Here is a 17,135-nt window from a genome sequence, read left to right as displayed (position 1 = left end):
TTTTACATTTTTATCTTTCCTTTATAACAACAAGAACAACAACAACAAAATAATAATAATAATAATAAAACTACAACTAGTCATATTATTCATATTTTTTAATATTAATATTATTATGTCTGGTTACACTAATTGTAGTAGTAATTGTTTATATTATGATTATGATTGTTATTATTATTATTAATAATAATATTATTACTACTACTACTACCACTACTGCTACTACTACTACTAATAATAATATAAACCAATAAAACTATGACTAAAGTCGTCTTATTATATTTATTAATAGTAATATCCTTATTTATGGTTACACAAGTTGTAGTTTTAGGGGTTTATACTTTTAAATAATAATAACAATTTAAACAAATTAAATTACAACTACAGTGATATTATTAATATTAATATCATAATTTCTTAGTTACAATAAAACTACAACTAGTCATATTGATATAATTGTTTATTTATGGTTACATTACTTGTAGTTTTAGTTATTTATAGTTTGATTTTTGTGAACAACAACAAAAATATAAACAACTAAAACTACAACTAGAGTCATAGTAATAATATTTATTAATATTATTACTTATTAATTGTTACCCTATAGTAGTAGTTTTAGTTGTTTACACTGATTATGAGTTATAATATTTATTAAAATCATTATTTATTTATGGTTACGCTATAGTTGTAGTTTTATTTGTTTTTATACTAATTTTGAATAATAAGATTTATAGATATCATTACTTAATGGTTACACTATAGTTGTAGTTTTATTTGTTTTTATACTGTTTTTGAATAATATTTATTAATCTTACATATTAATGGTTACACTATAGTTGTAGTTTTAGATGTTTATACCGATTAAGAGTTATAATATTTGTTAAAATCATTACTTATTTATGGTTACACTATAGTTGAAGTTTTAGTTGTTTTTATACTGATTTTTAATAATAAGATTTATAAATATCATTACTTATTAATGGTTACACTATAGTTGTAGTTGTTTATACGGATTGTGAGTAATAATAATAATCATCATAATAATGATATATGGATACTAACAGACCTTGACAATGTCTTATGATAAATATCCAATATATTCAGTTACATAATGGTACTTCCTGAACACAATAATCAGACTCACCAGACCAACCCCTCTGCGCTACAGTTTGGTTTGATCCGGTCCCGTAGAGTGGTAAACGGCATGAGGGCTGTTTCAATCCTCATCACTGAGCTGTTAATTAAAACTCCCTGATATACTGACCAGCGCTCCATGCCTCCCTCCTGACAGGAGCCCTCCTCCCCCTCTCCATTTCCATGAATTCGGAAGGGAAGATCATTTTGATTCTTTTGTCCTATTCAGAAAGACAAAATGCCAAATGTGAGTACCATAGAATTGCTAATGCAAAAACAAGGGAATCTCTTTTTACTCTTATGTTTTTTTTTTTTTTATCTTTTATTAATTTTAAAACTTCAGGCCTTTATCCTTGGATTTATTCAGACAGGACAGGTTGCTGTGAGCACTGCAGCCCTCAAGCTTGTGCACTCCAACTAGGACACACCTCTCTCGTTTTCAGTCTCTTTTTGTCTCATACTCTCTGGAACGGAGAGGGTTATTGCAAGCGTTGCCAAAGGTTGCGTGACAGATGCCAATGTCGCCCACCGTGACAAACATGTCACACTCTGAATGCCTTTTCCTGTCCCCTGATAGAGCAGCTCTCACCTCTAAGAGAGGCAGAATGCACAAACTCAATCACGCATCACGTTCTTCCCCTTCCCTCATCAGTCTCTCCTCTTTTCTGTCTATATCTCCTCATCTTTTTATTTGTTACCTCTTCTATTTCTCTTCTTTAACTGCCCTCTAGACATGCTCCTGCTCAGATGAGGAAGATTTCTCATGAGGGACCTTATTAAAAAAGGCCTAGGTCTCTTCTGCTGAGAGGTTCGAGCGCAGCTAGCCAAGCATGCAAAGCCAATAGAGAAAACACAAATGCCAAACAACACTTTGCAAATGATAGTCTGCAGTAATATAGCGGAGAGCACAAACAAAGAAAATAGAGAGATGTCAGGAGAGCTGAAGTATGTGAACACTGTCTTTTTTCGTTTCTGTTCCATGTCTGTTTGTAATTAATTGATATTTGAATCTGTATTCATATCGCTATATATGCATATTGCTGTTTTTGGTGAGTCACTTCCTTCAAAAATGTTGATTACCTACAAATGATGGATGCTTCTGTTTCCATAGGTCATGAAACACAAGTCTTACCTACTGTCCTGCAATGTGATTAGGGGAGAAAAAACAAAGAGAGAAAGAAAGATAGAGATTGAGGAACAGCGACACAGATAGAGAAAGAGACAACGATAGAGGAGTAGCGGAAGTTTGCTCTTGTGTCTGCTCTTGAAGAGGATGTGTCGCATTTGACAGCCTGCCGCAGAGAGCTTGAGCTCATCTCTCCTGACAGCCCGCCGTTCCCGTCCTCTTCCTCAGGTGCTACAGATGGAAAGCCTGAAAGAACGGAGACGACTTACAAGACAGTTTGGAAGGGAGCATCAATATTTCATCACAACTGCGTTTACACTCGCAAACAAACAAAAAAGATTGCATGTGGAACTTTCCTGCGGCGCTCCCTCCTCTCTGTCTTTGTGAGCTTCTCTTTCTTGTCTGAACATTTGCTTTCAGACAGGTATGGGATTTTGAATAAAAACTGATAACAGGTCATGTTGTTTTTCCTTTTGTTTTGTATGAAGTTTGAGCAAGCAGCAGTAAAAGTATGTTGTGGAAATAAAATAAATATATATACACCTATAAAAATAGAGTGATTTATGGCGCTTTCACAGTCTGGTCTGCAAGAGAACGCACATCGTAATAAAAAGGGAATCGTTGTAAATCTTGCTAAGTTTGATTACATCATTATAAATTCATTTCTCGTTCACAAAAGTGCGATCTTAAATTTAGCCCCAAACAAACCCTTTACTATGTTAAAGAAAAATACCACGGTATACACACTGGGTAAGTTGATGTCAGCCACGACCATCATCATCCAGAAAAGAACCCTATTTATTGGTACACGTTATTCAAAATTGCAGAATTCAAAAGCAAATATTTTTTGTAAAAATAATTCACAAGGAAAAAAATATTAAAAGGGATTTAAGGAATAACTAATAAAAAATAATAACTTCCAGGTCTATTGTAGTTATTAAGTAATCAATGTATTTGAAAATAATATATATTTTTATATATATTTATATTAGGCTAACGGTCGCTGAATATACAGTATTTTATAAAACAGTTGTCAAATATTAAATGTTTAGCTATTTACTCGCCACGTACTCTTTCACTGCTAAAATGAAAGCGTGGAATTCACACTCGTCTTCTGTAAACATTAAGCCCCGCCTTCTTTGATTTGATTGGCCAGCTCACTCATTCTGAAAGTGATGAACTCTGAAATCTTTTTTTTATCATCCTAACAACAAACAGAGCGTAATGGAGTACAGCAGAGCAGCATCAATAATATCAAATATTGGGGGGGGGGGGGGGGCAATTTGGCCATTTCTATTTATTGTCCCCCTCAATGTCTATGGTGGTTACGGCCCTGGTTTATAATGGTAGATGTTAAAAGACTTATCTGTTGTGTCACATAGTCTACAGTACTTTAAGCTGCAGTAATATGCATTTGAATAAGTACGCCATCTACGTTATTCATCCACATTTGCCTTTTCATTCATTGATATTCATTACAGGACAAAAGGCAAGCATGAAGTAAATACATGTGATCAGTCAGCGCTTTACTTATTCACTTCTCATGGGATCATAACCTGCACACACAGGCCCAGAGCCTTGAGGCTGTTCTATTAGAAGAGACACGCCATCATGTCTCCAACTGCGAGTCTGATAAATATCCCTGCTGACTTCTGAAGACATCATCTCTCTTTTTTTTAATGATAATCAAGCAAATGCACTTCCCTGCTCAGGATGAGCAGCCAGGGTCTATCTGAGCGAGCACCGACTGAACAAACTCCCCGGCGACACGTTGTCAGGAACGCACGCTTTCCTTAAGTTGCCACGAAAATCTTTCTTTGAATCCGTGTTTGTTTGGCTTTGAATTTGCTCCGGCGTTTATCACAGAGATAGCGGAGGAGCGGGGAGGGGAGACGGAGGAGTCTTAAAACCGCAACATTGAAGCCGTGATCCCCAACAGTCTGTTGCGGAAGAAAGACATTGAGGCCCGTCTGAGAGGAATTAGGAGAATGTATAAACGAGTTGTTTGTTGCCTGTGTTTTGGAGCGTTCCGCTCCGCTTTCGTCGTAAGGCTTTGAAGGTGGAGAACATCTTTTTGAAGAGTGAAATCGAGTGTGTTTGTTTTACATTCGGTTGAGGTGTCTGTGTCGCGTGGGCTTCAGATCCCTCCTGGTGCGTTTGTGTGAACCTGTAAGAAAATGTGCACAATCACACATTATTCCACGTAAAAAACCACACAAACAACATCTATACTACTTTCTTTCAGACTTTCTAACTCTTACAAAACATCACATTAAATCTTCAGAAACCTTAAAGGGATAGTTCACTCAAAAAATTAAATTCTGTCATTATTTACACACCTTTGTGTCATTCCAAACCTGTAGGACTTTTTTTTGTGTGTGTGTGGAGCAAAAAAAGGAGAAATTTTGCAGAATGTCTAAATGGCCGTTCCAATGAAAGTGGATGGTGAAATATCAAGCACCAAAATGGAAAAAAAAAACAAAAAACAAAAAGCATCATAAAAGTAGTGAACATATAAGAAAATGTGCACAATCACACATTATAAAACGGTTAGTTCCTGTCCTTGACTCTGATTGGTCAATCGCTGTGTTTTATTCATGATAAAACATGGCCATGACCGCTTCACCCAACGGTTCTGTGTATCACTACACAACACCCTTAGCAAACACTCTTAGCAACATAATCTGTTTGTTCTCAATTGATATTGTTCATTGAAGCTTACTGTATTATGTACAAGAGTATTATGAGAAAGAGATCGAGTGTGCAAGTTTATTACCTGCATTCAGAATAAGCATTTTCCTTCAGGTCAATCATATGTTCATAATAAAAATTCTGTTTAAATGTCTGATGTATTATCTTGTCCTTTTAACAGTTAAGCGGTTTTTCCGTGACTGACAGCACTAGGGGTGGGAGAGAAAAAAAAAAAAGATACATCGCGATTCTCTATCCAACGATTCTGAATCGATTCTGAGCTTATAGTTTTAACCAGATGCGCGATGAGGCTGAGTGTGCTTTAGAAACACCCGTATTCAGCTTGCTTCCAATTCCTCACACACATACCTTCCGCAAAATAATCTTTCATAAAGTTCTGAAGGTTGAAGCGAATTACAAAAGACATTCGCGGGCTTCATTGCACAGGATGGCTTGTGAAAGACGCGCTTACACATGCAGTGCGCGGTCTCAACCGCAGGTATTTACCTTACTGCTCTACAAAGTCAACATTTATGTCATTTGGAATGCAGTGGACTTATATAGTTAAAATATTAAACTCAGAAGACTGTTTTCAATTTCAAATGCTAATGCGCACTTTTGTGTAGAGTGCTCGTGCATGCGGCTGTGCGGGACTCCGTGTAAGTGGTTTAATGCACTTGCTTCTCAAAATGGATTTATGACACAAAATTAATCTAAACACAGCCAGTTATGTTTTAAGGGATTAAACGGACAGGACAAACCACATTACTTCTTATATTTCAATAGAGATCTGTGCGTGAATGCAGCTTAGAGCTCCCGCCGTCTGTGTTGTCATAGTAACAATCAAACAACAGTAAAGATGAGAAAGAAAATTACTCTTATTTCTTGAATGGAAAACGTTCAGATAATCTTAAATAGCACTATTTCTATTGTTTCTATTATTTTGCTACTTGCTTGTATGTTTTGAAGTTATATAAGTTTAAAATTCTTAACAAACAGTTTCAATTTAGTAATTTTTAAAAAATAGGCTACTTATAATTACTTATGCAAGGATTTTAAAATTTTCAAGTCAGTAATCTAATTAATTAATAAGAAAAAAGAAGATCAAGAATCGTTTTGGAATTGGATCGTGACTCCCAGAATCAGAATCGGATCGTGAGGTGACTAAAGATTCCCACCCCTAGACAGTGCTAGTCAAAGCATTTGTCATCCCTGTTCACAACAAGTCAGTCCTTTCAATGTAAAAGTCTTCACTACTAACTGACACATTCATAAAGACAGTCTTTGCTGCCATCTAATGGCATTATAATGTAACTTCTGTTGCTGTTCATGGTCAGGGACTATTTTTTCCGGTGGAAGGAAGGCTTTTAGTTAAAGTTTACTTCATGAAAGTTGCGTATATTCTTGGCTCATATTACATATTAGTGCCACTCGTACCTTATTGCTTACTTATTCCACCAACAAACCACACATACAACATCTGTACTACTGTCACAGTTGTAAAATATGTATTAGTGTTGTCAAAATACCCGACCGCAATACCAAGTCGGTACTGAAATTTTAAAGGTGCCCTAGAATAAAAAAAATAATTTATCTTGGCATAGTTAAATAACAAGAGTTCAGTACATGGAATTGACATACAGCGAGTCTCAAAAACCGTTGTTTCCTCCTCCTTATATAAATCTCATTTGTTTAAAAGACCTCCAACGAACAGGCAAATCTCAAAATAACACAGACTGTTACATAACAGTCAGGGTGTACGCCCCCAATATTTGCATATGCCAGCTCATGCTCAAGCATTAGACAAGGGCAGGACATCTGGATGTGCACAGCTGAATCATCAGACTAGGTAAGCAAGCAAGGACAACAGCGAAAAATGGCAGATGGAGCAATAATGATAATAATTAGCATGTTGCTAATGTACTATTAAATGTGGTTAAAGTTACCATCGTTTCTTACTGTATTCACGGAGACAAGAGCAGTCACTATTTTCATTTTTAAACACTTGCAGTCTGTATAATTCATAAACACAACTTCATTCTTTATAAATCTCTCCAACAGTGTGTAATGTTAGCTTTAACAACGGAGCACTATCAAACTCATTCAGAATCAAATGTAAACATCCAAATAAATACCATACTTACGCGATTAGACATGCTGCATGACGAACACTTTGTAAAGAACAATTTTGAGGGTTATATTAGCTGTGTGAACTTTGTTTATGCTGTTAAAGGCAAGCACGAACTCTGTGGGCGGGGAGCGTGAGCATTTAAAGGGGCCGCAGCCTAAATCGGCTCATATTTAATGATGCCCCAAAATAGGCAATCTATGGGGTATTTTGAGCTGATACTTCACAGACACATTTAGGGGACACCTTAGACTTATATTAAATCTTTTAAAAAGGCGTTCTACGGCACCTTTAAAAATGTGACGCTTTGAGCACTGTTGAGTGGATTCATAAACACCTCTGATTGGCAATTGTGTTCACATGCCCATCAGAAAGAAAGATGAGCACACGAAAAGCACACGGAAGAAAGCACACAGAAGTGTTTAAATTTGAAAGCAGTATGCTTTCCCGTGTGTATCTGTGCAAGCGCTCGGTGAAGAGCATCATTTATGTCTACTTACAACATTAGCTTACATAATTAGTTTATCCACAAGGTGGCAACCGTCCCCTGGGGCAGAGTCCCGCACGTGGGCGGGTACCCAAGGGGTGACCCGCCAAATTTTATGTAACGGGTGGATAATATTTACGTGTCGGGTGCGGTGTGTGTGCGGGTCGGACGCGCAGTAGGCACGAGTAAACTGCGGGTCCAATAGCCAAGACTATTCTCAATTCGGTGGATTTGACAGCTGCTTTCAAATGGTCCTGTGCTTATTTGTGTTCAAGCCCTGTCTGAAGTCTTCTAATTACAGCAGGATTTGCAGCGCTGAGCATTGTAGCCAATCGCGCTGCATCTGATTGAAAGCTATAGTGATTATTAGGGAGCACGCTTTGCTCGCTTTATGTATTTAATATAGGCTATTTACAATTTTAATAAATGTTTTAGAATATTTTTCAGGCTGCTACAAAGAGGACCAGCAGCCAGGTAAACACTGCTTAGTTTTAGAAGAGACAACCGCATTTAAATGCAAAGTGAATCTGATAAAATATTTACTAGCTTTAAGCTTACAGTTAAATAGCCCTACTAAAACATTCTTTTTTCTGTTATTTTACTTGTGTTGTTTAATGCAATGTTCAGTGTTGGGGAAGCTACTCTGAAACTGTAGTTTGCCAAACTACAAGCTACTCATAAATTAAAGTAGTTAAACTACAGTCAAGCTACCCTTTTGAAAAAGTAGTTAGCTTCACTACAAGTTACTATGAAAAAGTAACTAGCTACATTGAAACTACTTCGATTTTGCACTTCTCGCGTGAACATTCTTATACCCGAGCAACCGATTTTATTAGATCATCCTTTGCCATGTGATTAGTACACTAAGCTATGTCGCGATTTTGTTTTCTGTTCAATTGGCGGATGCTTTGCCAATGCAATGACTCAAAACACCGCATTAGTAATCTTGTGTTCATTATAAAACTGGCGGGACATATTAAACTAAGGCGGGTCACTGTATTAAAATAGTTTGCATACATTTGATATAGACTGCAATAAAGCAGGACAATCAATTTAAAAAGGCTAACCTGTATGTGCTTGAAGTCTTCTACACAGACAGAGTTTTAATAATTTGTTCATAAATTAAGGGTAACCTTTTCTAATCGATTTGTGCAGTGTGAAACCCACTCTTGTCCTTTACATAATCAGAAGATCTCTTCTTGATGAACTGCTGATGAACTGATAAAGCCGCAAGATGCGTGATATAACAATAAATGGTGGTAATGCACGGTTTTAGTTTGTGATCTGAAGATGCTGTGCTGCTTCAGTGCATCGCAGAACGCAAAATGGAATGTAGCTTGTAGCTTTTGGTCGCGCTACACCGCTACTTTCTGGTAAAAGTAGTTAACTACTGGAAAAGCTACTCTGTTTTAAATGTAGCTGAACTACATACAAGCTACTGAAAAATTTAGTTAAACTAGTAGCGCCGCTACATGTAGTTAACTACTCCCCAACACTGGCAATGTTTAATTAGATCCAGCGACATATAATGCCTAATATTGGTTTTATTGCTTGTATTAGGCTACATGAGAAAAATATTTTTGTCTATCTGAGATTTAAGGTTTATCAAACAGGACCCGTGCAGGACTCACAAGGTAGTCAAAGAAAAACTGCATAAACAGAACAGGCCAGAATCGATGCAAGCTACAGCAACAATGGAGGCCAACATAGACAAGAGATTTTGCGAAGAGGGTAGAAAGTTACCCTCCTTTGTACAACTTTAGCATGAAAAAATACAAAGATGTTTACATGGGTTGTAACTTGTAATGAGAGATTGCTCAAAACTGCATGCTTCAAACGCCTGTGTATGTGTACGAGTGCTCTGCAGGGCTGTGCATTCAACTGTGCATGTACATTGGCGTTCGCATAAAAAAAAAAAAAAAAAAGTATACCCAGCTGGCTTTATATGTTACACGCATTTTCTTTCTCAACTGTTTATGTTCACTTAAAACATAACTGACTGTGTTTACGTGAATACTCGCCAAGACCAGCATTTTGACATTATTTTGTGTGTATTTGACTGTTTAAGCACAATAAACAGTGAAAAAGAACTCAATTTAGTACTGAGAGCCGGTTTTATATGCATGCACTTTGGGTGTGAGCACAAAATCTGCAGGAATGAGTAAAATTATGCGCAATACACGCAAATCCTATGCCGGAATTCAAGCCCTGTAACACCAACAATATTTATCCTGAGCAAATGAAACAAGTGACTGTCGGAGAGATGGGAGAGCAAGAAAGCGCAGCTGGTATTGTGTATCTTTTCTACAGAAAATGAGTATTGGAAGCATTTCAGATATTTTAGTATCGATATGGATCAATATTTTTGACACTACATTGCATTTAGTTTATTATTTCAGATGCCTTTTTAAAAGCCAATTGAAAAAAAGTATAAATTATTTATAAAATTCAACCTCCAAAAGTGGCTAGTAGGAGTGACTGCATTACACCACTACTGAAATCCACCCGCATTTGGCAGGCTGGCGGGTGTTAATGTCAAGCCCTGAGCACAACCACACATCAGCCATTGTAAGACACACACGCATACACACTGCTCTGTCTGAGTTATAAAGATCAGTTTTGCTGAGGTTGCAGATGCAAATGCGGAAACTGTCAAATGCCACAAAACTCACATGTACATCAACATCATCTCTCAATCTTTAATCATCTCTCTTTCTAACGCCCGCTCATTTTATGCACAGTACTTCTCATCATTATATTGTGTCAGCCAGGGAAAATGAATGCTTCATTTAAACACTTGACCATATGTCTTTAGTCTTCCACATGTAAATGGATAGTATACCCCCCAAAATGAGCATACTAATCTCATGTCATTACAATTACAGAATCTAGACACATTATACTTTACATAAAAAATAACAGCATCCACGTTTAGTACAACACAAGGGTGAGTAAATCATGCCAGGATGTTAATTTTTTTGGTGAACTAATCCTTAAAATCTGGGCCCCAGAGATGGACGTCTTAAACATAAGCTGTAGCTTTGTTTCCCCCGGCCACACCTGACTTCTTGCTTCCTGTTGAGTGAAATCAAGAAAGGAAGTCAGATGGGAATGTCCTGCTCTGATCTCTCAACACTCAGCTGGCGCTTTTCCAAAATTCAAAATGATCCTTTCCTCCCTTGTCTTTATATTTTTTAACATGCCGGTGAGCTTGATGGAGCTGAAGCCATCTTGCTTTTATTTATCCAGATCTTGTGAAGATCTGAACTAATGATGGAAAGTAGACAAGGAGAAGGAGATCATTTTAAGTGCTGGGACAAGAGCCAAATAGCTACATCAAGCCGTTTAACAGCCATTCAAACTAACGGCAAAGTCACGCGAGTCTTAGAAACTCTATCAAGAACATTAATCTGCAGACTGAAGGAGAAACGGACGACCAATGCGTGCCGAAGAGGGACAGGCTATATATTTGTCATATATCTACTCTGCCCCTTTCATCTCGTGGCCATTGAAACAGCCATCTCTGAGCTTTTCTCTGTGTTAATCCTCCTCACGCTGCCCGTATGCCCGCTGCCCCTCGCCTAACCCCCTGTCCACAGCACTTTGATGGTTCTCCAACTCAGTCTCTCATCCACAGAGTTCTACAGCCTGGATCTGACTCATCGTCCCTCTGTACAATCTGTCTGCTCCTGCCATCCCTCCATCCCTCTTCCGGCCCACGATTTTTTTTTTATACAGCTTTTATCTGCTTTCTTTCTTTCAGCCACATTATTTCCCCATTTAGTGTGGTTGCATGCTGGCCATCATCGGGGACAGTGTGTGTGTATGTGTGTGTTGGCCAGGCAGCTGCAAAAGGCGTCAGCTCAGAGAGCTGACAAGATGTGACAGCTCTGGATATCTCTCACTGGCACTGACAGTTGACAGATGGATACCACTCACACACTGTAAGGAATAAAAGAGAGAGAGACAGAGAGAGAGACAGACAGAAGCCCTGAGGTTGATTCTCCAGCATTACTCTCTGTTCATAGGGCCAATGTTTGATTGAGTGCTGCAGAGAATAATAAACCTTCTCTAGCTAATACTGTGCCCGAGCTTCTTTCTTATTCCCTCTATCTCATCTCTATCAGACCCTCTCTTTTTAATATTGCTATAGAATGAGACATACATACTAGTACAGAATATAATATACATTGCATTACACATCAAAGTAAAATAAATGAGGGAACATATGATGGCAGTAGCTTACAAATATATTCAATGTATTATTTAAAAGTCTTGAAAATGAGAAAAAAAAACTCTACAAAGAAAATGTGGAACTTGGGGGTTAAAATAGTTGAAACTAACAAATCTGTCATTAATGTTCTAAACCTGCTTACCGTTATTATTCTGAACAAGGAAAAACTAATAATCTTTTGAAGAATCTTGCTAAGACTTAAAGGTGCCCTAGAACGCTTTTTTCACAAGATGTAATATAAGTCTAAGGTGTCCTCTGAATGTATCTGTGAAGTTTCAGCTCAAAATACCCCATAGATTTTTTTTAATTCATTTTTTTAACTGCCTATTTTGAGGCATAATTAAATATGCGCTGATTCAGCGTGCTTCCCCTTTAAATGCTCACGCTCTCCGCCTCCAACCTCGCGACTCTATAATACACTGCATAAACAAAGTTCACACAGCTAATATAACCCTCAAAATGGATCTTTACAAAGTGTTCGTCATGCCGTATATCAGATCATGTAAGTATAGTATTTATTTGGATGTTTACATTTGATTCTGAATGAGTTTGCGGTTAAAGCTAACATTACACACTGTTGGAGAGATTTATAAAGAATGAAGTTGTGTTTATGAATTATACAGACTGCAAGTGTTTAATAATGAAAATAACGACATGACTCTGATCTCCGTGAATACAGTAAGAAACGATGGTAACTTTAACCACATTTAACAGTACATTAGCAACATGCTAACGAAACATTTAGAAAGGCAATTTACAAATATCACTAAAAATATAATGTTATCATAGATCATGTCAGTTATGATTGCCCCATCTGCCATTTTTCACTATTGTCCTTGCTTGCTTACCTAGTCTGTTGGTTCAGCTGTGCACATCCAGACATTAATACTGGCTGCCCTTGTCTAATGCTGGCATATGCAAATATTGGGGGCATACATATTAATGATCCCAACTGTTACGTAACAGTCAGTGTTATGTTGAGACTCACCTGTTCTTCTGAGGTCTTTTAAACAAATGAGATTTACATAAGAAGGAGGAAACAATGGTGTTTGAGACTCACTGTATGTCATTTCCATGTACTGAACTCTTGTTATTCAACTATGCCAAGGTAAATTCAATTTTCAATTCTATAGCACCTTTAACTGTAAGTTCAGTTCATTAACATTAGACCAAAAGGTAACAAAAAGGTGCAAAACTAACTTTTTTAATATAGGTTAATATTGATTTCTACATACTGTTACAATTTAACATTTCTTATTGTGTAAATTGATTAAATGATAGCCTATTATTAAGTGCTATACACAGAAGTCCATAATTATTCATGTCTTTAAAAATGTAAGGTTTTACAGTCTGTATAAAAACTGAAACGTGTCAGTCTGAAATTTTCAGAAATTTCAATTTAACCATGTCATTTTAATCTGTTTTGTCTTCACTATGGGGCAATGAAGAAATTATAAATAAAATGTGTTTGTTGTTTTGTCAAACTGTCAAACTCAATCAAGCAAATTAAAAGTTTACCTGAGCAGGTTCTGAGGACTGTTTCTGCTCATCGCAGCTTCCAATCCGTTTACAGTATATTTTCTACTCAATGGATCCTGTTGTTTTGGATGCGTTTATAGCTACTTGATGAGCTCGCACCGGCTCGCACGCGTAGATCCGCGCGAGAAAAAAACAAAACAAAAAACAACAATACGTCACTGCACACTTGACGAATTACTCCGCGAATCTCAAAATTTTGGGGCATTAAACGAACAGCTACTGCATGTGCAGATGAGCCTACTTGAAACAGACCGCAAATATTATTAAAGCAGTCCGATTTGAACTACTATGTTAAATTTGTGACTGACAAATTCAGAGTTCATAAAAGTATTCTAACGTTTACTGCGGTTTCTTTGCCGTTTTCTCTGCACCGCCATCTATCATTTCGGAGAAAAGTGTAATGTAAAAATGCTTCTTGAATGCAGTGAACTGCAGTGGCAAACAAAAGTGTACAGTAAAATATAAGGTTAATTACTTACAGACTTATTGTCTTACAACATAAAGTAGGCAACATTTTGCCACAAACATGAATTTTGAAACAGTTGAGCTTTTGCTAACAAGTTTCTACATAAAGACTACAACAACCACAAGGATGCAGGTTTACATCCTTGACGAATCTGAAAACCAGTGTAGTCCTAGCAGTTTACATGGGAAATGCTAATTCTATACAAACCAAACAGCTCTTTATTAAGGTCACCATGAGATCAAAACTATTTATTTATTTATTTTTAATATGGAATATTGCAGTATTTATTACAAATGTTACATATTATTTTTTTGATTTTGTCTCTTTTCTGATGACGTTTACCATTTACCATTTCTTTTTGCCCTAAATGTTTTCTTCGAGAAGCCTTTTCACTCGGATATACATCAAAAATAGGGAAGAAAAGACTTCAACTTTAAGGAAAATAAAACAATTTTACGAATAAAAACATGATACATAATAGTTACAATAGATACAAAAAATTACCTCTTTACTAGCTTTGTTTAGTTTTCTGTCCCTTTTGTTTTTCCTGATGGTCTGTGTGCCTGACAGTTTTAAACAGTCAAATCTGTGATCTTATGCAGGGGAAAGGCGGGATTCTGATTGGTTAATGCCCTTAAAACAACATATTTTATTGGCACACAACAGATGTCCTTATGGCAACATGATTGTATTCTCACATATGACATGAGTGACAAATTTTGGCTATGTGTGTGGTAGGTTTGGCTCATCTGCTTGCTCACAGACTCTTACAAAAATCTCGCTCTCTCTCTCACTCTCCTTCTGATTTAAATGAGGCACTGTTTCAATGTTAGCTCGGAGCCATTGAGCCAAAGACATATTGCCATCAAACGCTGCCATCACTGGCCTGTCACCCCCTGTCTGTCAACTGTTACTTAGCAACAGCAGAACACGAGAGAGAGGCTAATTTGAGCCATCCTGAATCCATCTGCTTCTGATTTCAGCTGCAAAAAAAAAAAAAAAAAAACATTACTTCCACCCCAGTCAGTGGTCATAGTCATCGTAGAGATGTGCTGAAGAGCGTTAACACTCCCATGAACAGAGATGAGTTTTTTAAGGCTGTGGTAAAGGCTAACAGTTTAACAGAGAGTTAAACGAGAAAGAGACACATTGGAGACAGGGAGGATCAGATAACGAGAATAAATGCACAGTAGAGAGGGGATGTTAAGCGAGATAAAAGAAGAAAACAAAAAGGAATGGATGATAATTAGAGAAAATTGATTTTGGAAATTCATCCAATGAGGGAGATCTATCGGTCCTATTACTATGCAAAGTGAAGAACAGGAAAATAATGGTACATGCATTTGCGAAAAAAGAGATAACAGCAAAAAAAAAAAAAGAAAAAGGGGGGTTTCTGTTTTACCAAAGAGCTCCATTTTCTTTCCTCCAGCAGGCTCGCAGTGTGGATGAATGCCAGAGAATCTGCCCCATGGGCCCGGCAGTCTGTCGCTCTGCTCCAGATAGTGGGAGAAGGGAGCTGTGCTAAACTACACTGATCTACACCGCCCTACGCTGCTCTAAACAACTCCACGCCGCTCTTCGCTGCTTTACATCTTTCTGTGCCACAGAACACCAATCAAAAATGGTCTGTATATCACTCTATAGCGCTCCTCTAAACCTATATTTCTCTCTGCAGCTCTATGCACTATACTGCTCTAAATCAATCCATACAGCTCTGTATTACTCTCTGTACAACTGTACATGTGGCTCGTTTGGCTGCAGAGGCCTGGATTATTGAGATGTCCTGTCCAGGGAAATTATGAAACAATTTTTGGGCCTAATCCCCCTTTAAGATGTTGGTCATGCTGTTCATGCAATCTATGAACATTTCAAGAACATGTTAAAGGGATACTTAAAAAAAAAAAATGAAAATGCTGTCATCATTTAATCACGCTCATGGCCCATTTTTTGGATTATTTTGGGAATTATGTGACTTGTGCACTGTATTCTAAGTCTTCTTTTCAAACTTTTTAACCCCCAAATATGAGCAACTATATATTTTCATGTGTAAAAAAATTATAATGAAAAAAACTATATTATAAATATATCATTTTTTAATTATTATTATTTCTACCTACCATGTTGAAAACCCCAAAGACATTAATAAAACTACGTGTGTCCTTTGAATAAAATGCATATGCTTAATCTCACAATTTCCAAACAGTATCTAGTAGTGTTGGGTCCAAGTCCTTAACCATTTTGACTCGGAGACATTTATTGATGTCTTGTCATCTTAAAGCTAATTTGGGTGGTACTGGTGGGTTTCTGCGGGAAATTTGAGCATGCAGCCGTTTGTCTTTGCGTCATTACGTCACGTATGTTTACATAAAGAAGGAGTCCCAGCTAGTAGGCTATATGGCATGTTAGGATGCTGCTGGTAGCGGATCATTTATTGCCTTTTCTCACAGCAGATGGAATAATTAAACTTATCATTTTGATTGCAGATTGTAATGCAGAAAGATCCAAATGACAATCATCAGTGACAACTGGAGATTAACCTGTAGTCAAAAGCAAAAGACTTCAGTCTGCGGAGTGGCAGAAATTGAAATCTACAAGTAACGCTAATACACACTAAATACACAGTCACGCAAAGCTGATGTTGTTAACATTAACAATTTGAGAACAAAGTATAACACTAACAATAATTTGCATGGTTTGATGTGATGTGAGCTAAGCGATCATTAGAATTAATCACCTTTGGTAGCGCGTTATTGTAATGCTTTTTTCTCAGTCGGTCAGAACAAAAGTGGCAGACATGATACTTACTTGTTCAGATGACATTTTCCAGTGAAAAATTCTTATTTTGGTCATATTTCCAAGATGTAGAATCTGCGATTCCTAAGTACAGTATTCACACCGGTTTGGTGACTATCAGCAAACATTAGATTCATCCGTGCTGAGGAGCCGTGCCGATGCACAACCCACGTAAAGATGATAATTCCACAAATAACTGCAATTGCAGGTTTCAAACAGAGATGGCGACAAAGATGCAAAACTTATGGACTGCAGCTTTAATTTTATGTGGTGACTTATTATCAGAGTCCATGTCAAGTTCGAGCCCGAGTCTAAGTACCCCAACTCTAGTATCTAGAATAAAATGGTGATAATGTCATATTTGATACATTTTTACTTTTTTCATGATTTTTTTATTTATTTAAATTATTATTAATATTATTTTTTACTTTTTTAAACTATTTTTCACAAAAATTAAAAAAAAAAAAAATTATAATTCTCTTTTGAACTATTTTTTAATTATGCACCATTATTTATAATTAACACTAAATAAAGGCA

At 36.9% G+C, this 17,135-nt stretch overlaps 1 protein-coding gene across 1 annotated transcript in view; it reads left to right on the top strand.

Annotated features, from left to right (window-relative positions):
* znf516 (zinc finger protein 516) overlaps positions 1-2,287 on the top strand; it is a 114,860-nt gene extending 112,573 nt beyond the window's left edge. Inside the window, exon 6 of the mRNA XM_067361458.1 lies at positions 2,246-2,287. Within this exon, the coding sequence (XP_067217559.1) occupies positions 2,246-2,252 (7 nt within the window). The 3' untranslated portion in view covers positions 2,253-2,287. The remainder of the gene's footprint in view (positions 1-2,245) is intronic.
* Positions 2,288-17,135: the final 14,848 nt, after the last annotated feature.

This window comes from Chanodichthys erythropterus, chromosome 15 (assembly GCF_024489055.1).
Source record: "Chanodichthys erythropterus isolate Z2021 chromosome 15, ASM2448905v1, whole genome shotgun sequence".
Lineage (NCBI taxonomy): Eukaryota > Metazoa > Chordata > Actinopteri > Cypriniformes > Xenocyprididae > Chanodichthys > Chanodichthys erythropterus.
Note: the sequence above shows the minus strand (reverse complement) of the source record. Positions and strands in the feature narration are given on the sequence as shown.